The sequence below is a fragment of the Chiloscyllium plagiosum genome, unplaced genomic scaffold (genome assembly GCF_037043375.1).
Source record: "Chiloscyllium plagiosum isolate Xiang-an unplaced genomic scaffold, Cpla_swu_hap1 HiC_scaffold_5, whole genome shotgun sequence".
Lineage (NCBI taxonomy): Eukaryota > Metazoa > Chordata > Chondrichthyes > Orectolobiformes > Hemiscylliidae > Chiloscyllium > Chiloscyllium plagiosum.
The window spans coordinates 79,619,430-79,643,571 of NW_028270143.1; the positions used below are offsets into that span (position 1 = coordinate 79,619,430).

Below are 24,142 nucleotides of genomic sequence, written 5' to 3' on the forward strand. Positions count from 1 at the left end.
GAGAATGACTTCAACAACATTCAAACGTTTTGACACTGTCTAGAACAAAGCAGCTTGTTTAACCCTCAACCTACCTTGTAACTTACACATTTACTCCTTCACCACCAACACACTGTGGCAAAAGTGTGCACTACACACAAGATGTGCTGCAACAAAGCTCTTTCAACAGCACCAACCCAAATTCTACTTATCACATGTACGATCCAGAAGCTCAAAGTCAGCAGATGCATGAGAATACCCCTGCAAGCTCCCCTTTCAGCCATGCTCCGCAGCCTTTGAAGTATATCGCTGTTTCTTCACTCTCAGTCCCTAATAATACTTTCACTGTACCTACAGCAAATGGACTGTAGCAGTTCAAGAAGGCAGCTCGCTACCACCTTTCAAGGGCAATAAGGGATGGGGAAATAAATGCTAATGCAGCCAGCAATGTTCATATCCCACAAATGACTGATAATGCTGACCATCAGTGAGAGGAGATCGCACCCTGTGGAGTTTTCGACCAACCTGATTGGGTCGAAGGGAATGGTGACGGGGCAAGTCAAACAATTAATCAAAGTTTTGGCTGTGGCAGATGAGCTGTTGTACTAAAGTAAAAAATAGAAAAAGCAAAGGAGAAAAAAATAAAATTAGAGGACAGCTACATTTATAACAAAACATTGTTCAACTTGTGTTGAATCCAAAATGCTGGAAAGTGCTAATCATAAGTTTGTTGCTGAAGCATACATTGAGCTTTACTGAAACAGTACAGCTGGGCAAGGACAGAGATATCAACATGAGATTGAAGTAAATAATTAAAATGACAAGTTTTCACCTTCCTGGAGCAGTCCAGTTTCTGGATAGGATCACATTGTTTCGGCTCCACATATCAGCAAATATGGTTCATTGATGTTGACTTTTCCATTGATAATCCAACCAAGATGGTCATTCATTTCCAAAATTCCTTAAAGCCAAATTCAGAATCATGCTTCTGAAGAATATCCATTGCCTTCAGTTTTTAAATAGAGACATGAAATTGCTAATTGCAATCTATTGCAAAACTTCAGCAATCATTTAGTGGAATGTACAGGAATGCAAGATTGATTAATCCAAAATAGTATTTGAAATCAAATGATTCATTATGACAGTTCATCATAACAATTATTAGCAATCGAGTTTATGAGCTAATTTTTTTGTCATGAACATGCATTAAGTTTTTTTTATTTGTTTGCTCCCTCTGCTTCATGTTTGAAAGAAACTACCGAGAAAGAAGGTATGTTTGTTTAATTTTAGAGTGATACTGTGTGCTTTAACATGTTGCTTTTTAGAAGTGACTAAAATCGTTCATTAACAGTTTATAACTGATCATCGGGGTTATCTTCCCAATGCATCTTTGCTTTACCCCATTGTACTGCTGCCTTGTCCTCCTCCTTTTCTTCATCTTTCACTTTTTCTTTCCCTGCCACACTCTGGTTCCAACTGGGAGAGCAGAGAATTTGGCGCACAGGCTTCTCATGGGTGGCTTTCAGTGTCACTCTGGGGTCAGCTGTGAGAATAGTTCTTCTGTGTACCACAAACAGACATGCCAGTAACCTGCCACCATAATCGGTGCCCTATTCTCTGAGTGCTTCACCAATCAGAATGGGCAAGGCTGACAAAATGTAGTCGAAATTACAACAGACAAGTCTGAATGATAGTTAAGATTGGAATGCAAGCTTGCAACCCACTGGGTTGGGAATCTGACATTCCTCTAGAGCTACTGGGCTACCTGTCATCAGATAGATCATGAGGGAATACACCCATTGACTGCTTCACTTTTAAGCTTGTCCAACTAATTCATTTACAACTTTATCTTTACAGCTTTCATCTTCCACATAGCCTGCTTTTGAATATGTTGCTTGTGATACCATGCAGCATAACATCAACCAAATTTGAATTTTGAACGCAATTCTTTGATAGAATGTTATGAGGTATGGTGGTTCTAGATGTACTTGTTCCGGGTTTGATGGCTCTTCTTTCCCCTTCTCACTGTTTGTAGGCAAATGCCACAAGGAGACTATGTCAAAAAGCCTGGGGAAGCTGACTCTTTCTATAGTGACATACCTCCTGGAGTCAGCTCAAACTATTCAGCATCTAGTTCTAAGAAAAGGTCTGCATTTCTTTTTCAACCTATTCTTTTACAAGCAACAAGCAGATTGAGTTAATGACATAGCAAATAGAATAAAGCAAACATATATGGAGCTTGAGCTTTCAACCATTTTAAGCCAATTTCCCCCTGTGTGTGTGGGGTGCTAATGCAAAAGCTGGTCTTGTGCCCAATTCTGAACTATATCCACTTTAATGCAGGCACCAGAAAACCTGAATTTGGCTTGAAGGAAGGTGAACAGCAAGTTGAAATGGCCAGGGTTTTTTTTTGTTTCTTGCCAAACATCTTTGCTGTTTAGAAATAGCGGCATGATAGATAGCTGTGCTGAGGTGAGTCCCAAGTTTAGGAGTGGCATTTGTAGTGTTTTGCCTCAACTACACTGTTTCAGTTTGCACAGAGATTGATTCCGGGAGTTTAATCAGGTCTTCCTTCTTTTCTAAGCTTCACTTCCCTCCTGCCAAATGACAGAAGATAATAACAAGATCTTCCAAGTCTCTTGAATTTTTTTTAAGACTGAGTTTTTGAGCCATGGGGTTAAATGAAAAGAAACTTGCAGCATATAAGTTTCTGACAATGTTGTGTACGGGTTAAAGAGTCCTAACTACTGGATTGTTCAGACTGTATTAGGAGGCCAAAGAGAAATGGGAGTAGAATACTAGAAAGAAGACAACTCATGTGAAATGAAATAAAGAGCAGACAAACAGTAAGTATTCACAGTGGCCACGATTAGGTTGTTTCTTTTTTAAAATAAAGGTTTTGTTTTATCAGATTTCTCTTTTGGCCTCACTCTCAGCATGCCCTGTCATTGTCTCTACAAAACACATAGCCCGGATTCACTAAACAGCGTTCTGTGTTCCACCATCATGGGTCAGCACTTCGCATTTTGTTACCCCTTACACACCATGCATAAGTGTACCAGTCATTGCCAAATCGGCCTGCGTATTGATGAGCATGTCTGGACTCACAATGTAGGCCCTCACCACATGCCTTGAAAGTCTGTACTGATCGATCTGCTGTTATTCCAATTCTGGAGGGATATCATTCACTCAAAACAATTTAGTGATTCGTGGAAAATGAGTGACATGTGCAATTACCTCAGGAGTGCTGCTGTACATTTATTCTATCTTTGTACAGACCCTGAAATGGCCATGAATGTAGGCCAATATGGCCCTGTTGCATGTATAAAGAATGAGCACTTGCTGACAATAATGCAGAGCACACAAGGGGAAATTGTGAATGAGCATAGCACTCCATGACTTTGCACATGCGCTATCAAGGCCTCTTTCCTTGCTTGTGAATCAGCTACAGTGTAATGATCTGCATGCACCAAGGTAAGCACACAAAACGTCTCTCACCAAAGGCTGCTCCTTTCAGCTAACCTATGCAAGTTTTCTGATTTAAATTTTCATGGTAATAAACATTTAGATGCAGCAACATCTCTATTTTGGTACCTTAGTACTCTACGCTGGAGAAGCCAGAGGACAATTGGACTTTGTAAGATATAAATAGAGGATCACTTCACATATCCATTTAATATTTCAGATCAAATGGACTGTCTCATTCATGGAGTGAACGGATTCCAGATGAAAAACATATTCCAGATGTCTGTGAAAATGGTCGACCACGCAGTAACTCCTGGCAGGGTTAGTGTTATTTATCTATGTGTATATATATACCTTATATATTTATATACCTACAATATATTGAAGAACATGACCTGGATTTTCTAGCCAATGTCAGAGAAGATGCGCCTGCTACTGACTGCGGTTTAAACTCTCCATGTACCATGTAGCAAAAAACCGAATCGGGGCCAAGTGATGGGTATAATTCTGATGATGCCATGCTCCTTCATTGTCAAGGTTGGAAGCCAAACTGCTAAATATCTATCTTCATATCATTGACTTAAATTTGTCAAATCCAATATCGCAAGAATCCCTGATAGTGACAGTGTTCACCTTGTCCTTCATCACTCACCGCCTGACAATACTCACCACCCTCTAACAAAATTCATCCTCACTTACCCCAACAAAGCTTTTCCTTCCCAACAATTCTAACCACTCTGTGGATCATGAAAATGCTTACCCTCCCTCAGTTCCCTATACTCCGTGACAGTGCTCACCCTTTGCCTGCCCCACAGATAACACCCCTGCATTCCCCAGCAACATTGACTCTTACAGCATCATCCCAAAAGGAACTAAGGATTCCAAAATCAGGAAAGACGGCTTGTGCAGAAGGGAGTGAGCAGTCTCCAGAAGACAGTGGAGTGGTCGATGAGCTGAGTGACAGTGAACATTATCAAGAGAGAGAGGTTATATTGCTGGTGAGGCAGGTGAACAAAGCCGCAGTAGCAGGTGATAGTTGTTGAACATTGTTGGGTGTGTGCCAAAGCAGGATTGAACATTGTGGTGGAGTCCTTGTATGTTGCCATTCTATCAGATATTATTACTGTTGAAGTCACAGTTAACATAAGCCTGACAAGGAGTTAGAAAAGATTTTTCTCTGGAGTGGGTACTATACTGTACAAGTATACTTTGGGAAATGTAAAAGAGAGTTTTGAGGATTTATAAAGAAACGTTTAGGGATTAATGGGATTTTACTTTTACCACAAATCCCCAAGGCCTGGTTATCTACATCCCAGAGTACTTAAGGAAGTGGCTCTAGAAATAGTGGATGCATTGGTGGTCATCTTCCAGGATTCTAAAGACTAGAAGAGTCCCTGCAGATTGGAGGATAGCTAATATTACTCCTATATTCAAACAGGGAGGTAGAGAGAAACCAGAGAATTATAGACCAGTAACCCTAACATCAGTAGTGGGGAAAATTCTCCAATCCATTATCAAGGACTTTATAGCGGAGCACTTAGAAAACAGTGGCAGAATCAGACAGAGTCAGCATGGATTTATGAAGGGGAAGTCATGCTTGACAAATCTATTGGAATTCTATGAAGATGCAACTAGTAGAGTTGACAAGGGGCAGCCAGTCGATGTGGTATATTTGGACTTCCAGAAAGTGTTTCACAAACTCCCACATAAGAGATTGTTGTGCAAGATTAAAGCACATGGGATTGGGGGAGGTGTATTGAGATGAATAGGAAACTGATTGGCAGGGAGGAAACAATAAGTAGGAATTAATGGATCCTTTTCAAATTGGCAGGCAGTACCTAGTGGGGTGCCACAGGGATTGGTGCTGGGACCCCAGCTATTCGCAATCTGTATTAATGATTTGGATGAGGGAACAAAATGTAACATCTCAACGTTTGCAGATGATACCAAGTAGGGTGGGAGGATGAACTGTGATGAGGATGCAGAGGTCCTTCAGCATGATCTGGACAGGTTGGGTGACTGATGAAGGGCTTTTGCATGAAACATCGATTTTCCTGCTCCTCGGATGCTGCCTGACCTGCTATGCTTTTCCAGCACCACTCTAATCTAGACTCTGATTTCCAGCATCTGTCGTCCAGGTGCCTGGTTGGGTGAGTGGGCAAATCAATGGCAGATGCAGTATAATTTGGATAAGTGCGAAGTTATTCACTTTGGAATCAAAAGCAAGAGAGCAGATTACTACCTGAATGGCTGTAAATTGGGGGAGGGGAGTGTGCAGTGGTGGCTGGATATCCTTGTGTACCAGTCACTGACAGTAAGCATGCCGGTGCAACAGGCGGTAAAGAAGACAAATGGTTTGTTGGCCTTCATTGTGAGAGACTTTGAGTACAGGAGCAGGGCTGTGTTGTTGCAGTTATATAGGGCCTTGGTGAGGTCCCACCTAAAATATTGTGTGCAGTTTTGGTCTTGTTTTCGGAGGAAGGATGCTCTTGCTCTCGAGGGTATGCAGCAAAAGGTTTACCAGGCTGATTCCGGGAATGGCGGGATTGTCGTATCAGGAGAGATTGACGAGGTTAGGATTGTTTTTGCTGGAGTTCAGATGAATTGTGGGGCGGGGGGGGGGGGGGGTGAAATCTCATAGAGACTTATAACATTCTAACAGGACTAGATAGGTTAGATGCAGGGAGGATGTTTCCTACAGTGGGTGTGTCCAGAACCAGGAGTAACAGTCTGAGTATTTCGGGTAGACCATTTAGGATGGAGATGAGGAGGCATTTCTGTACCCAAAGAATGGTGAGCCTGTGGAATTCATTACCGCAGGAAGCAGTTGATGTCAAAACATTGAATGTATTCAAGAGGCAGCTACATGTAGCATTTGGAGCAAATGGGATCAATGATTATGTGGAAAAAGCAGGATTAGGCTGAGGAATTGGATGATCAGTCATGATCGTGATGAATGGTGGAACAGGCTCAAAGGGCCAAATGGCCTCTTACTGCTTTTCCAGTCAATGTTGAGGAAGTTAAAGCCCCCATAATGACCACCCTGTTCCTTTTATTCCTACCCAGAATCGATTTGCCAATCCTATCCTCCACATCCCTAGAACTTTGCAGAGACCTATAAAAAAACTCCCAGCAGTGTGACCTCTTCTCTCCTGTTTCTAACCTAAGCCAATACCACCTCAGTGGACGAGTCCTCATCAAAAGTTCTTTCAGCCACCATTATACTGTCCTTGACTAACAAAGCCACACCTCCCCCTCTTTTAAACCCTGGAACCTGCAATGTCCATTCCTGATCCTAGGGTGGATGATAGGAAATTGTTTCCGTTAGGCAAGGAGACTAGGACCTGTGGACACAGCCTTAGAATTAGAGGGGGTAAATTCAGAACAGAAATGCGGAGACATTTCTTCAGTCAGAGAGTGGTGGGCCTGTGGAATTCATTGCCACAGAGTGCAGTGGAGGCTGGGACGCTAAATGTCTTCAAGGCAGAAATTGATAAATTCTTGATGTCACAAGGAATTAAGGGCTACGGGGAGAATGCGGGTAAGTGGAGTTGAAATGCCCATCAGCCATGATTGAATGGCGGAGTGGACTCGATGGGCCGAATGGCCTTCCGCTCCTATGTCTTATGGTCTTCCCTATCCATTTCTCCAAAATGACCCCAACATCAAAGTCCCAGGTATTTATCCATGCTGCAAGCTCACCTACCTTATTCCGGATACTCCTGGCAGTGAAGTAGACACACTTCAAACCAGTTTGCTGTCTGCCAGCACACTCCTGTGACTGTGAAATCCTGTCCCTGTCCTCCCTACTCTCATCCTCCTGTGTACTGGAACTACACCACAGGTGCCCATTGCCCTGCTGAACTAGTTCAAACCCACCCGAATAGCAGCAGCAAATTTCCCACCCAGGATGTTAGTACCCCTCTGGTTCAAGTGAAGACCGTCCTGTTTATAACTGTTTCATTTCAAGAAGGACCAGCAGGTTGTAGTATTAAACAGCAGGAGCTTTATTAAGGAGCTATTATTCTACAGGCAGCAAGGTTTGACTAATAGGTTTCTCACCAAAAATAGCAGATATCATCATTATGTCACATGATCAGACTCTTAAAGTGACATCCTACTATACTTACACAAATACACAATATCCATTGTTAGACCAACAAGCTATGACTGTACACTTCCTTAGTGACCTTACATTAAGTGCATCAATGACTATGGGTGGTGCTGATATGTATTTGGAGACAATTGCACCTGATCTCTTCCCATGCAACACTTTCTAATTTGCAATCTGTGTAGTATATACCTGCATGGAATTAGCTGTACTTATTGCAGAGTGTTACATTATCAACCTCAAATATTATTGCCACAATTGCAATATATCTAGATTATATATAGGACTAACAAGGATTGAAAAAATAATGCAGTTTAAACTCACAAGTAAGTATTTCAGTTTGTCTTGTTTTTATCACATCTACATCCATGTCATTCAAATATTTCATTATAGATACCAGAGATAAATTCACCATGCTCCCAAAGGACCATAGGACAGCTCTCTCACTGGAGAGAGATGACTAGTAGTGGTTTAACCTGATTGCCACCATACCTCAGGCAAGGGAGAGGTTGAGAAGGACAGTCCTTCATGGTAACTTCAGCCCTTTACTGATGCTAATACTATTATGAAAGAGCTTGTATTTATGAAGTACTTTTCAGGTCTTCAGGAGATCCCAAAACATTTTACAGCCAAGTACAAATGAGCCAGGAAACAAGGGAAACATTTCCAGTTTTCTTCAAAATCGTGTCATGTGACTTCTTAAATCCACCAAGCAGTCAGTACCTTACTTCAGTGTCTCATCTGAAATTCATGGCAGCAGCATCTCTCCATGCCCTGAAACATCAATCTCAATCATCTGCTCAAACCTCAGGGATAGTTTTATACACTGTCGGGTTGTAAATCACAGAGAGTACTACTACTGAACCAAAACTGCTTAATGTATGACTGCACACTAATGATGGTGTTCTCAAATATTAGGGAAATTAGCAAGTTTAGCGGGTGCTACAAAAGAAAATATTTTAGTATCGTTCAGAGTAACTGAGTTAAAGCGGATGAGATAGAGTAAAGGCATTTACTTCTTGAGCTACCCTTTAAAACTTTTTGTTAGATAATCCCACATGTTTTAGTTATCTGATTTAATATCCAAGGATAGGAGAGCTGGTGCAGTTGTTTGAGGAGAGCCATTACTAACTAATGGAGCAATTACCTTAGTTAAGTGATTCATTTTCAGCATTGAGGCAGATTACTGACTGATGCAGGACTATAGGAACCACAGTGTAGATCTGCCAAAGGGCTCTGCTCATTCTTCCAATCTCATGGTCTAGTACTTCCCTCTTCACTTGGTTGTACGAGGTTCCTGTTTTCAGTTCTAGTGTTGCCCAACCTCGTTGTTCTCTTTCTCCCTCTTGGTCTATGCCCCCCAATTGTCCTTTAATTACCGAAAGACCATAACTGTAAGAAGTTGGAGCAGAAGTGAGCTGTTCAGCTAATCACCATTTAAGTAATGCTATCTTTCTGATTTAATACCAAAATGTATAACTTTATACTTATCGACATTGTACTGGATGTGCCACGTATTTGCAAATTTAAATTGTCCACATCACCCTGAAGCCTCCTTGTATCCTCCACACAACACATTGTTCCACCTAATTTAGTGTCATCACCAAACTTGAAAATCTTGCACATGATACCCTCATCCAAGTCATTTTTCTATATTGTGAACAGCTAGGACCCAAATGCTAACCTTTGCGGCACAGCACACCACCTGCCATGCAGAAAAAGACCCATTTATTCCCACTGTCTTTCTGGTCTGTCAATCAATTCTCAAACCAAGCCAATACATTACCCAAAATCCCATGTCCTTTAATATTGCCCACTCGTCTCTTATACAAAACCTTATTAAAAGCTTTCCTGAAATCCAAATGCACCACAACATCCTCAAAAAATTCCAGTGGCTTAGTTCCCAATCATGCTGATTTTTCTAATCCCATTAATGTTTTACCAAGTGGTTTGTAATCATGTTTAACGTTGTCTAATATTTTCCCCACTACTGATGTTAGGCTGACTGGTCTATAATTCTCTGTTTTCTCTCCATCCTTTTTTCCTTCTATAAATAGCAGAGTTACATTTGCCACCGTCCAACCTGTAGTAACAGCTCCAAACTCCATTTTGGAAAATGACCACTTCTACAAATAGAGGGTGGTAAATGTTTGGAACTTTATTCTACAAACAGCAGTGGATTCAGGAAGAGTTGTTAATTCTATTTTTTTATTCATTGGACGTGGGCATCACTGGCTAAGCCAACCCATCCCTAATTACCCAGAGGCATGTAAGAGTCAACTATATAGTTTTGAATCTGGATTCACATGTAAGCTAGAGCAGATATGACAGATTATACGACAAAGTATATTAGTGAACCAGATGGGCTTTCCTGACAATCAACAATGGTGTCTCAATCATTATTTTAATTTCAAATCTTAATTTCAACTCTTAATTTCAAATCCAAATGCCACCATCTGCCATGGTGGAATTTGAACCCATGTGCCTTAACCATTACCTGGGCGTCTACTAATATAGCGATCATACCATTAGGTCATTGCCTCCCCTGAGGAAGGTACATTAATAAATAAAGATATTAAGGATATGGGCCGCCCATATGGGGTTAAGCCACAAATCAGCCATGATCTCACTGTATGGCACAACAGGTTCGAAGGGCTGAGTGATCTATTCCGTTTCTATGTTCCTTTGTTCAATACATCTGGTATTGAGTACTTTGGGATGTATATTATCAGACCCGGATGATTTGTCAGCCTTTAATCCCATTAATTTCTCTAGCATTTTTATACAAATAATTTTCTTTCATTCCTCCCCCTTCCTATACCCTAATATTTCTTGGAAGTTATTTGTGTCATCTTTTGTGAAGACAGAACCAAATTATGAGCCATTTCTTTGTTTCCAATTTATTTTCTCCTATATTTAACTGTATAAAGAGATTTACACTTGTGAGTACTGATTTTTCTGTCTTCACATATTCAGAGATGATGTGGAGATGCCGGTGTTGGACTTGAGTGGACCAAGTTAAAAATCACACAACACCAGGTCATAGTCCAGCAGGTTTATTTGGAAGTCAAGCTTTTGGAACATCATGGTTACCATCGACACCAAGAAGATCGCACATATCGACACAGACATCAAGTTTCTGCAGAAATGCAAGAAAGCAGAAAAGATCCCAAAAGGCTAGCTACCTGGTGAAGCAACAGCGCTCCGAAAGCTTGTACTTTCAGATAAACCTGTTGGACTATAATCTAGTGTCATGTGATTTTTAGCTATATTTAGAGAAACATCTCTGACTTTTCCTGATTTATTTTCTTCAGGGAATTTAGGAGCCAATCGAAAGAAAAATAAAGGAAGAAAGTTTAGACCACGTTCTAATTCCACAGAGTGAGTACAGGACTTTTTTAATTGGTTATGTGACTACTGTATAATCTCTCAACAAGTGGAATTTCATTCATTGACCTCTTAGCTATTTGCCTTCTTCATTTTTTCTTATTGAATTATAACTGGGTGAAATAATTTAAACTGTCTGTTTGAAGGTTCAGAATGATTACCTTTTGGGTTGTATACATAGCTTTCATACCAATGCAGATTTTGTAGTTTGGTTAAGAAAAAATATTTCTTAGAATTAATTGGACCAGTCTTGTTACATGTCTCGCTGAATGTTCACTGTACACAGCCCAGAACTTTATAGCAAAAAAAGAAGTTCTGCTTTCAATCTTCTCCACATATCATGTCCAAATCTTAAACTTGATAAAAGTAAATAGTATCTGTTGTGTGTGTGGTTTGTGTAACCATGTGTACAAGCAGGCTGGATAGAGTAGGTTGAGAGAAACTGTTACCACTTATAAATGCGAAAAGAATGAGAGGGCATAGGTCTAAAGTGATTTCTAAAAGAAATAAAGGTGATATTAGAAACTACTGGGTATGGAATGCATTACCTGGAAGTGTGGTAAAGGCAAGTTCAATTGATGATTCAAGAGGGCATTGGATGATGGTTTGTATAAAAATAATGTGCAATAATGAAAAAAAAACAGGAGATTGGCCGGAGGTCTTAAAGGGGTAGGTGGTGTTTGCAGTGGAACATTTAGGCAGGAAATCTCGACGTGATCTACATGAACTTCAGTAAGGCATTCAATAAGGTTCCCCATGGGAGACTGGTTAGCAAGGTTTGAGCTCATGGAATACAGGGAGAACTAGCCATTTGGATACAGAACTGACTCGAAGGTAGAAGACAGGGTGGTGGTGGAGGGTTGTTTTTCAGACTGGAGGCTTCTGACCAGTGGAGTGCCACAAGGATCGGTACTGGGTCCACTACTTTTCATCATTTAATGGCAAGGTCCTAGGGAAAATTGCTGAACAAAGAGACCTTGGAGTACAGGTTTATAGCTCCTTGAAAGTAGAGTCGTAGGTAGATAAGATAGTGAAGAAGGTGTTTGGTATGCTTTCCTTTATTGGTCAGAGCATTGAGTACAGGAGTTGGGAGGGCATGTTGCGGCTGTACAGGACATTGGTTAGGCCACTGTTGGAATATTGCATGCAATTCTAGTATCCTTCCTATCGGAAGAGTGTTGTGAAACTTGAAAAGATTCAGAAAAGATTTACAAAGATGTTGCCAGGGTTGGAGGATTTGAGCAATAGGGAAGGCTGAATAGGCTGGGGCTGTTTTCCCTGGGGCGTCAGAGGCTGAGGGGTAACTTTATAGAGCTTTATAAAATCATGAAGGGCATGGATAAGGTAAATAGACAAAGTCTTTTCCCTGGATGGGGGAGTCCAGAACTAGAGGGCATAGGTTTAGGGTGAGAGGGGAAAGATATAAAAGAGACCTAAGGGGCAACCTTTTCACACAGAGGGTGGTGCGTGTATGGAATGAGCTGCCAGAGGAAGTGGTTGAGATTGCAATATTTAAAAGGCATCTGAATGGGTATTTTAATAGGAAGCGTTTAGAGGAATATGGGGCAAGTGCTGGCAAATGGGACTAGATTAGTTTGGGATATCTGGTCAGCATGGATGAGTTGGACTGAAGGGTTTCTGTGCTGTACATCTCTATGACTCTACAAGAAATACTGGGAAAAGGTACTGATATTCAAAGAAGTCCCCAGCAGTCCACAAGAGGGTAGAAGTAGCCTAACACAGCTTGATCTTATAATTACAAGTAATCCAATGTTGAAGAACCAGTCTCCACTTCCCTCGAGGTGGCAAAGTTGTTTGACTGCGTCGTCCTCTTGATCCCTCCTTCAAATTGGTAAAGGATGGGCAGCTGAAGGACTGCCTAACTGAAGGACTGAAGGATGGAAATATCTGGAGAGAGTTGAGGAGGCTTTAGTAATCCTTCTATGGTGTCCAGATGATGGGAAACTATTAGACTCCTAGGGTGAAGGAAGGGAGGTGACTGTGAACACGGGAGAGCATGTGGACCTTGTACTGGGTAGGAGGCACTGTCCAGTAAAAGCAGTTTTAGTCCTTGTTGTCCTTTCTCCATGGTTTGCCTCATAGCTGATCCCACTCAAGAGTTGCTTCAAAGCTGTGTTGGATTGTGACCAGGCTAGGCACTTCAAAATGGCTAGAAGTGGGGAACATACCTTCAGGAAGAAGCTCAGGCTAATATAAAGCATTGGGACTTCCCCTAAAGCGATATTTTGCAATATAGAAGCATCACATCTGATTGACACAAAAGTTTTTTTCCATGACCACCTTATTGAGGGGTGTGATTTGATTGATGTTTCTTCCATTTAAGGAGATAGGGTCATCCCTTTTCATGGCTGGGTCAAGCTGCCCCTATCTGACCTTAATCACATTTTTCATGGCCTAAGTTTCTGGTAGTTCTTAACCTGATTGACACTCCACTAGAATTAAGGAAGTTGAGAATGCCTGTCATGCTGAGGTCTGACATTTTATGTATTTGGGCAATAAACTCATCTTCACCTCGACAGTTGAGGAGACTCTTAAAGATTAGACACCATCTTCATCCGTTTGGCTTTGTTTAACTTGAAAGTCAGACAGAGAAGTGCAAACGTTTCCTCACAAAGATATGATATCTTGCATACTTTGTTACCAAGGAAGACATTTCACCTGACTATGAGAAAATCCACATGGTACATATGTAGCACAGAGAAACTACGTGGATTCTTAGGGCTAGCTGGTTCTTATAGGAAGTTTATGTAAGGCCATGCACAGTTGCCCATCCAGTTTCATAACTTGCTGAACAAATCAGAGAATGCTGAAAATGTTGAAGAGAGCAAATGTATAAGTCATGATACTTCAAGACTTCATAAAGAATTGGATTCCCAGCATGTGAAGGCCCCCTTTGAGCCCTCAAATAGAAGCTTATCTCATCACTTATCCATGGATACCCAGACTTCCATTTCCCTTTCATATTGGAAACTAACACCAGTTTCCTGAACCTAGGAGCAGTATTATCACAGGCTCAAGGTCAGAAAAGAGTGTTATCATCTCTGCCAGTCAGACTCAATTTGAATGAGAGGTATATGGAGAATTGCTCCAGTATGAAACATGAACTTGGAATGAGCTGTTTCCCAGAAGTTCAGAGACATTGGATAGAATCTTACAGGGATCTGGACACTGCAAGCTATGGCAAGCTTTGTGGCAGAGATAGTCAAAAGTCCCAGCGAGGCCCATCCTGACGTCAGGAGCGATACTTCTGGCAAGTGGTGAGGTGAGATTTTCTCTAGGCAGAGACAAATTTCCAATTAAGAGGGATTATTACTTGATAAATGCTCAAGTTATGAAAGGCTCAATTTGCCTCAATAATATTCAGCTTCCTATCTTACCCAATGCAGCAAAAGAAAACATGCCATGAAAATCAGAGCAGGTATTTAGCAATTTCAGAGCTGGCTACTTGCTCTGAAGGACCTCCACTTGTGTTTGAATCTAGAATTAGAAATCACAGCTTAAAAGTAAGGGGAGGCCTATTTAAAAGAGAATTGAATAAACAATCTTTCTCTCAGAGGGTTGTGAGTCTTTGGAGTTCCCTTCCTGAGAAGGCAGTGGATGCAGAATCTTTAAAAGTTTTTAAGGTAGAGATAACGCAATTCTTGATTGCAAAAGTACTTTCAGAGTTGAAAGACTTTCAAGGATATACAGGAATGTACATCTGAGGTTAAAATCAGCCGTGATCTTATCAAATGGCAGAACAAGTTTGAAGAGCCATAGGGCTGAGTGATTCCTTATTCCTTTGTTCTGTACATCAAAACTGTATCGGAAGGCACAATTCATGGGCACTAGCTGGATGCAACCCTCATCCACTGACATTGACATCCAACATTTGACAACCCCTGCCCTTGTTTCCCAACTATCATGGCACCTCTTCAATACACGAGCAGAGCACTCTGGAGGCACAGGCTGATATTGCAGGCACTCCAGCAACTAGCATTGACACTTCAGGCTCAAACAAGCACCCACCTGAAGGATAGGACCAGGCTGTAGCTCAGGACTGCTCTTTTCCTCTCTCAGTACTGTTTTACTTCCAAACCCCACTTTGGGAGTAACTTTAAAATCTGCACATACGCAAGTAACGTACAAAATTCTTTGAGAACAGATGTACTGGATAAAGTTTTGATCTGTTTTATAATGTGAAAGGTTTTCATTAACGTGTGAATGTGTTTAATTTCATTTATTTGTTGTGTAAATCAATGACCAATAGGTAATTTATATTTGCTGGATAGATTCATCAGACCATGAGGTCTCACTGGGACTTGGTCCATGATGTGTGGAGAACACTGTCACTGGAGATGCATTCTCAATTAATAATTATGTTAATAATTATGTTATTAAACTTTAATCAAACTGTTCGATGCTTCAGATTTTCATTAATTAGCTAAATAATCCTTTCAGAGTTGAAAATTAACAGTTCCACAATCTTATTGGACTGCCAAATATTTGAAAGGAATTGTTTTTCAGCTATGGGTATTATTGTCTTAAAGCACTGCTTCGGAGTAAGAAGCTTTAATCTCAGTTAACGTTTATTATAGTATGTTTTGTAATACTGCTTACTTTTGATGTACTTTTGCAATTCAAGTAATGGTAAAATGATACGTACATTACAATAGCTTTCATCTGAACTGTTTTTTCAGCATGAGCCAAGTATGCTTGATGTTGAAATCTCTAACAGACTGCAAATGAGGTTGATGTTCTATAATGCAATGTATTTGATTCTGTATTTAGTAGTTATTTCCAAAGCACAGCAAAATTTGAGTGCTGGTTTTTTGGAATTGCACTGGTTAGGATACCCTGCCAGAAAATTGCATTTGATCTTTTGCTGTTGCAAACCAGGAGTGACAGCTGTATGAAAACTTTATATGCTCATGGTTCCAGACTAATCATCAGTTTGTGCCAAGTGTCCTATACCAGTTTTTTGTGTATCCAATAGTCAAACCAACATTTATAAACAGAACCAAATTTACATTAAAAGTTATTTTACCTGCCTGAATGTGGAACTAAATGGCCCATGTTTGCCCTCCTCCTTATTGTCTCTCTAAGCCTCCGTCAAGGCTTCCCATTAGTCTAAAACCAGTAAGCCAGTTTGATGTCATCCTTCTGCAAGTCTATTTCCACTTGCAACAAACGTTTTACCTAGATCTCACACCATAGCATGTGCAATCCAACATCTGGACCAGTATTTTGGTTTGAAAGACCATTTGTGACACCAGAACTCACGGTTACTTATGAGCAGCATTTCATTATTATTTCACTAAAGTAATTACATTACCATAAATATTTGTTTTTGTCTTGTATTTTGCACTCGGACAATAGTTGGCAACATGGAGTTTTGCACACTAGTTTCATACATTGTAAAATGGGTAATGCGACATATCAATCATATCTGTATTGACAATCCAAGAAATAATCTTGGTAAATAGTAGCAACTAATAATTTTGTAAATTAGTCAGTATGTTAAACCAATAACAACCACTGTTACTTATACAGTACTTCTAATATTATACGACATGCCAACTTGCTTCACAGACATTATTCAGCAAAATTTGAAATGAGCCTCATACGAGGATACAAGGGCAGATGATCAAAACATTGATCAATGATGCAGTTTTTAAGGAGTGTTTTAAATGAGAGAAGAGGGGTGGAGAGTCAGCAATGTTTAAAATAAAAATTCTCGAGCTTATGGTCTTGGTAGCTGAAAGCATACACCTCAATGCTGGAACAATTAAAATTGAAGGCTCTCAAGATTCAAGAATTAAAAGAATGCAGATACAAAGGTCATAGACCGGAAGATATAGGAGCAAAGGTATAGGCATGGTGGCTCAGTGATTAGCACTGCAGCCTCATAGTGCCAGGGACCTGGGTTCGATCCCAGATTTCGGGTGATTGTCTGTGTGAAGTTTGCATATTCTCCTAGCGTATGCGTGGGTGTGTTCCCGTTTCCTCCCACAGTACAAAGCCGTGCAGGTTAGGTAAATTGGCTGTGCTAAATTACCAGTAGTGTGCAGGCTAGATGCATTAGGCATGGGAAATGCAGTGTAACAGGGTAGGGGGTGGGGGTGGAGTCGTTGGGCCGAATGGCCTGATTCCACACTCTGCTTCTCTCTCCACTGATACTGCCACACTGTAGGGATTCTACAAAATCTACTGTACAGTCTCATCCTAACTAATGGACTCTAAAATCTTATCGATCCCTATGGTCAGGCTAACCGATCTATAATATCCTCTACCATGGTCTCCCTCCCTTCTTAAACAGGGGTGTTACATGAGCCATTTTCCAATCCTCTGGGACCCTCTCTGATTCAGTGATTCCTGAAAGATCACCATCAATGCCTCCACAATCTCCTCAGTCATCTCCTTCAGAACCCTGAGGTGCAGTCCATCCTATCCAGATGACAAAGTATTGTGAAGGTGGAGGCAATTATAGAGAAAGGAAGGCCAAGATTATGGAGAAATATAAAAACAAATATGAACATTTTAAAATCAAGGTATTGTTCAACAGAGGGCTAACATTCTAATATAAGTTGTCAACTGTGGGTGCTGGAAACGAACATAGAAATTGCTGAAATATCTTGGCAGGTGGAGTAGTATCAGTGGAGAGAGAAGCGGAGTTGATATTTTGAGTTTAGTCTGACTTCTACAGAACTTAATAGAGTTAATATACACCAGTGAGAACTGGCCTTAATGGTCAATGGTGCTTGGTGAAAGTAAAGACAGGAGCAGCAGTGATTTGGATGACTTCAAGTTAATGAAGAATATAACAGTGAAGGAAACCTTGGCATAAATAAAAATGAGGTAATGTTGTGGTATTGAAATGAAGTAGTTTTTGTGATGGTCCAGATAAATGGTAAGTAACTCATCTTAATGGGTAGGTATAGCATCAAGGTTGTAAACGATCTTATTTAACCTCAGTAGCTAGGAAGGTGGAGTTTGCAACACAGAATTAAGAAAATGGCTTAGGGTATAGGTTTGCTCGCTGAGCTGTAGGTTTGATATCCAGACGTTTCATTACCTGGCTAGGTAACATCATCAGTTGCGACCTCCAAGTGAAGCGAAGCTGTTGTCTCCTGCTTTCTATTTATATCTTTCTCCTGGATGGGGTTCCTGGGGTTTGTGGTGATGTCATTTCCTGTTCGTTTTCTGAGGGGTTGATAGATGGCATCTAGATCTATGTGCTTGTTTATAGCATTGTGGTTGGAGTGCCAGGCCTCTAGGAATTCTCTGGCATGTCTTTGCTTAGCTTGTCCCAGGATAGATGTGTTGTCCCAGTCAAAATGGTGTTTTTTTTCATCCGTGTTTAGGGCTATGAGGGAGAGGGGGTCATGTCTTTTTGTGGCTAGCTGGTGTTCATGTATCCTGGTGGCTAACTTTCTTCCTGTTTGTCCTACGTAGTGTTTGTGGCAGTCCTTGCATGGAATTTTGTAGATGACGTTGGTTTTGTCCATGGGTTGGACTGGGTCTTTTAAGCTTGTTAGTTTTTGTTTGAGAGTGTTGGTGGGTTTGTGTACTACTAGGATTCCGAGGGGTCTCAGTAGTCTGGCTGTCATTTCTGAAACTTCTTTGATGTATGGTAAGGTGGTTAGGGTTTCTGGCTGTGTTTGGTCTGCTTGTCGTGGTTTGTTCTTGAGGAATCTGCGCACTGTGTTATTTGAGTATCTGTTCTTCTTGAATACGTTGTATAGGTGGTTCTCCTCTGTTTTTCGACACCTTTGTCATCACAAAACGAAATAAGATAGAAGAGACATTTAACATCCTCAACAACATCCTCACAGGCATAAAGTTCACCAAGGAGTAAGAAACTGACAACAAACTCGCATTCCTGGACGTCACAGTCGAAAGAAAGGACAAGGGAGAACTACAAACCTGCGTATACAGAAAACCGACAAACACTGACCAAATGCTCAACTACACCAGCAACCATCCTAACACACACAAACAAAGCTGTATCAGAACACTATTCCAACGAGCCACCACACACTGCAGCACAGACGAACTTCGAAAAACAGAGGAGAACCACCTATACAACGTATTCAAGAAGAACAGATACTCAAATAACACAGTGCGCAGATTCCTCAAGAACAAACCACGACAAGCAGACCAAACACAGCCAGAAACCCTAACCACCTTACCATACATCAAAGAAGTTTCAGAAATGACAGCCAGACTACTGAGACCCCTCGGAATCCTAGTAGTACACAAACCCACCAACACTCTCAAACAAAAACTAACAAACCTAAAAGACCCAGTCCAACCTATGGACAAAACCAACGTCAACTATAAAATTCCATGCAAGGACTGCCACAAACACTACGTAGGACAAACAGGAAGAAAGTTAGCCACCAGGATACATGAACACCAGCTAGCCACAAAAAGACATGACCCCCTCTCCCTCATAGCCCTACACACGGATGAAAGAAACCACCATTTCGACTGGGACAACACATCTATCCTGGGACTGGCTAAGCAAAGACATGCAAGAGAATTCCTAGAGGCCTGGCACTCCAACCACAACGCCATAAATAAGCACATAGATCTAGATGCCATCTATCAACCCCTCAGAAAATGAACAGGAAATTACATCACCACAAACCCCAGGAACCCCATCCAGGAGAAAGATATAAATAGAAAGCAGGAGACAACAGCTTCGCTTCACTTGGAGGTCGCCACTGATGATGTTACCTAGCCAGGTAATGAAACATCTAGACATCAAACCTACAGCTCAGTGAGCAAACCTACACCCTGAACCTCAACCTGAGCTACAAACCTTCACAAACCTTGCGAAGACGATGGCTTTGATCTTCTGAATATATAATTGGAGGACACTTGTGCTTATCCAGTGATAAATATATGTCAACATGTGAATCACAGCAGGCTATAGGTTAGGTATTTAGTGGTGAGTACATCAAGTAACTCATTTCCTGTTTCCTCAATTCCTGTCCACTCTTCAAGCTATTCCACCATTCAGTAAGTGAGTCCACTTTCTTGCCTACCTTCAATATGCTTTGAGTCCCTTATTAGTCAATAATCTATCTAATTCCACCTTTAAAATATTCAATGACCCTGCCTCCACTGTTCTCTGGTGAAGTTAACTCCAGAGACTTTCGTACTCTGAGAGAAAAGGATTCTCCTAATCTCTGAATTAATGCCTTATATGAGATGCCTTAGTTTTAAACAATGTCTCCTCGATAACATCTCTCCCAGAAGAAAAAAACGTTCTTTCTGCATTCACCCTGCCAAGTGCCTTCAGGATCAGATATGATTCTATAAGATCTTCAAATTCTTCTAAACTCCAGTGAATTCATAGAGTCATATAGATGAATGGAAACAAACCCTTCGATCCAACCCGTCCATGCCGACCAGATATCCCAACCCAATCTAGCCCCACCTGCCAGCACCTGGCCCAAATCCCTTCAAACCCTTCCTATTCACATACCCATCCAGATGCTTTTTGAATGTTGCAATTGTACCAGCCTCCACCACATCCTCTGGCAGCTCATTCCATACACATACCACCCTCTGTGTGAAAAAGTTGCCCCTCAGGTCACTTTTATAATCTTTCCCCTCTCACCCTAAACCTATGCCCTCTAGTTCTGGACTCCTCCGCCCCCGAGAAAATACTTTGTCTATTTACCCTACCCATTCACCTCATAATTTTATAAACATCTATAAGGTCACCCCTGAGCCTCCGATACTCCAAGGAAAATAGTCCTAGCCTGTTCAGCCTCTCCCTATAACTCAAATCTTCCAAACCTGGCAGCATCCTTGTAAATCTTTTCTGAACCGTTTCAAGTTTCGCAACATCTTTCTGATAGGAAGGAGACCAGAATTGCACGCAATATTCCAACAGTGGCCTAACCAATGTCCTGTACAGCTGCAACATGACCTCCCAACTCCTGTACTCAATACTCTGACCAATAAAGGAAAGCATACCAAACACCTTCTTCACTATCCTATCTACCTGCGACTCCACTTTCAAGGAGCTATGTACCTGCACTCCAAAGTCTCTTTGTTCAGCAACACTCCCTAGGACCTTACTATTAAGTGTATAAGTCCTGCTAAGATTTGCTTTCCCAAATGCAGCACCTCGCACTTATCTGAATTAAACTCCATCTGCCACTTCTCAGCCCATTGCCCCATCTGATCAAAATCCCTTTGTAATCTGAGGTAACCTTCTTCGCTGTCCGCTACACTTTCAATTTTGGTGTCATCTGCAAACTTACTAACTATACCTCATGCTCACATCCAAATCGTTTATATAAATGACAAAAAGTAGATCCTTGTGCTTCACCATGAAGCTGTCTAAACTTTCCTCAAAAGACAGTATCTTAGAATTTTACACGAGAGAAGGAGGCCATTTGGCCCATCATGTGTGTGTCAGCTTCAGAAGGAGCTATGCAGTTGGTCCCATTCTCCAGCCCTCCATGTGTAGTCCTCTAAATGAATCCATTCATCTCAGAAATGCATCAAACAAACCTTCTCTGAACTGCTTGTCAACCAATTATGTACTTAAAAAGGCAATCAAAACTGTATAAAGTACTCTAAGTGTGGTCTCACCCATGCTTTTATCATTAAAATAATTAAAATATCTCAACTGTTTTATTCCCGTTCTCTTGTATTAATAGACAAAATTCCATTTGCTTTCCTAATCACTTCCTGTATCTGCATATTAACATTTTGTGATTCAGGTAGCAAGACTCTGAGATGTCTCTGCAGCTCAGTTTTTCATTCTCTCTCCAATTAAATAATATACCATTCTCACATTCTGATCACACTATTCTTGCTAGTGTGGAGTTCACATTTTGCCACATTATACTCCATCTACCATATTTTTGTTTAACCCATCTATATACATCTGCAGGCTCCTTATATCCTCTTCACAACGTAATCACCCACCTTTTAGAGTACCATCTGTAAATTTAACAACTGTACATTCAGTTCCTTTAACCAAGTCACTGATATAGATGGGAAATAGTTGACGCCTCAGCATTGATCCCTTTGGCATTGCACCAGTTATGTCTTGCCAAGATGTCAGGTAAGTAGTCTGATAATTCAGAGACAGCACAGGAGTCAGTTGAGATGGTGTAATGATGTAGGACTGGGTATTATCAGCAGATGATGTTGTTGAGGGATAGCATGTGGATGAGAAATTTAGGAGGTGACCAAGGAGAATCCTTGGGGACCAGTGAAAAGGGTAATTGAATAGGAAACACTGGCATGCAGATACTCACTGACTACCATTTGAAACTTGAAAGTTGCAGCAGGTGAGTGCAGTCCCGCTCAAATGGATGACAGTGCAGATGTGTTGCAGGAAACCGCTGATCAACCCTGTCAAAGACTACAAATATGTCAATAAGATTGAGGAAGGAGATTTATCTCTTTAACAACTTTCTTCAATTGCCTGGAGGAGTGCAACTCTAACAACTCTCAAGAAGCTCAACTCACAATCTTAAACTGAAAACAAAAATGTGCTGGAGATTACAGCAGATCAGGCAGCATCCATGGACAGAGAACAAGCTAACGTTTCAAGTCTAGATGATGCTTCGTCAGAGCTGAAGTGAAGCGTGGAGGGGGCAGCATTTATGGCTATAGTGGGAAGGTTTGGGGGAGAAATGATGTGGATAGTTCCGATTCAGTGATCAGAATGTGAGAATGGCAAAACAATGGTGCGTCTAACTGCCAAACTGAGAAAACAGACAGGGGAGGGGAGGGGAGAGAGGACATGCTGACAGAGAATACAACCAGGAAAGCTAAAAGAAAGGGAGGGAATGGGTTCACAATCTGAAGGTCTTGAACTTAATATTGAGCCCAGAAAGTTGGTTTTGTTTTCAGTATAGATTCCAGCACCTGCAGTAATTTGCTCACCATCTGAAACAGTCATTCTCTCCAGCACCAGCATACAGTGACAGCTGTGGAGACCATCAATACGGTTCACTGCAACAACTCATCAAGACTCTTTTGTGGGTACAGTTTCAACATTTAAAAGACACTTGGATGAGTACATGAATAGGAAAGATTTATGGGGCAGGAGTAGACGGGTGAGACTAGTTTAGTTTGGGAATATGTTCAATACGGACTGGTTGGACCAAAGGGTCTGTTTCCGTGCTGACAGTACAACAGCATCTTCCAAACTCATAGCTTCTACCACCTGTCAGAACAAGGGCAACAGATACAAATGGTACCACAAGCTCCAGGTTCCGTTCCAAGTAAGACCATGCCCTGATTTGGAACAATCTCGCTGTTCATTTATTATGACAGTGTAAAAATCCTGTAACTTCCTTCCTAACAGTTCCATGGTGTATCTACTCACCATGAACCGCAATGTTTAAGACAAGTGGCTCACCAGCACCTTCTCAAGGGCATTCAGAGATAAGGTATAAATGCTTGTCTAGCCAGTGACTCCATTGTCCCATGAAGGAATTTTTTTAAGAAGTTACATAGGACATCATTTGTGACTTTGATAGGACCCATTTTGGTAATGCGACAGGGGCAGATACTTGATGAGATGGACCATGTCTACTAATACATGAAAAAATGTCTGTTTTCTAGCCACAGAATGCAACATGTTCAAGGAGCTTGTGCTACTTGAATTTTGCAGCCACTGGGAAAAGTGCAGAATAGTGCAGCTATCTTGTGAGGTTGGCAAAACGCTGGAAGACTGCTTATTCTGTATCCTTGCTAGTTGTAAAGCAAGAGGATTGTGCTGTAGTCTTTAACAGAGGTAATTTCTGATTTAAGAGGCTATTAGTGATGTTCACCAGGTTATACAGAAAATGAAGTGATATAATATTCCACAATTATTTGAAGTTTTGATTGTTCTTAATTTATTGTTCCAAGGTTTTTCTTCAATAGAGTAACAACAGCCTCGGCACAGTTCTCTGAGGTCATTTTCTTTGCAAGTGAAAGTAAAATTTAAAATATCCTATTGTTAAAACAAATCAGCAAATTAAAGAGAATGAATACATTCTGCAATGAATTCATGCTATCATGTATGATGTGCAAAATGCCACAAATAATTGTCGTATTCAAGACTGGAATTTAATTTAAATATAACTTGAAAAGCTGGCCCCATGTCATTGTTAAGTGAACTGTGCACGCTTTGATGTAGCTTGGATTGTGACATTTGTCTGCATTGCAGTT

General features: G+C 41.0%; 1 protein-coding gene across 7 annotated transcripts in view; it reads left to right on the top strand.

The window, feature by feature from the left end:
- adam22 (ADAM metallopeptidase domain 22) overlaps positions 1-24,142 on the top strand; it is a 390,158-nt gene that overhangs the window by 352,614 nt on the left and 13,402 nt on the right. For 3 of the 7 annotated variants that reach the window (XM_087987353.1, XM_043690348.2, XM_043690349.2), the window contains exons 26-29: positions 1,232-1,249; positions 2,015-2,125; positions 3,665-3,765; positions 10,870-10,936. In XM_087987353.1, the coding sequence (XP_087843479.1) occupies positions 1,232-1,249; positions 2,015-2,125; positions 3,665-3,765; positions 10,870-10,936 (297 nt within the window). The remainder of the gene's footprint in view (positions 1-1,231; positions 1,250-2,014; positions 2,126-3,664; positions 3,766-10,869; positions 10,937-24,142) is intronic. The other 4 variants (XM_087987351.1, XM_043690352.2, XM_087987352.1 and 1 more) reach the window with 2 other exon arrangements.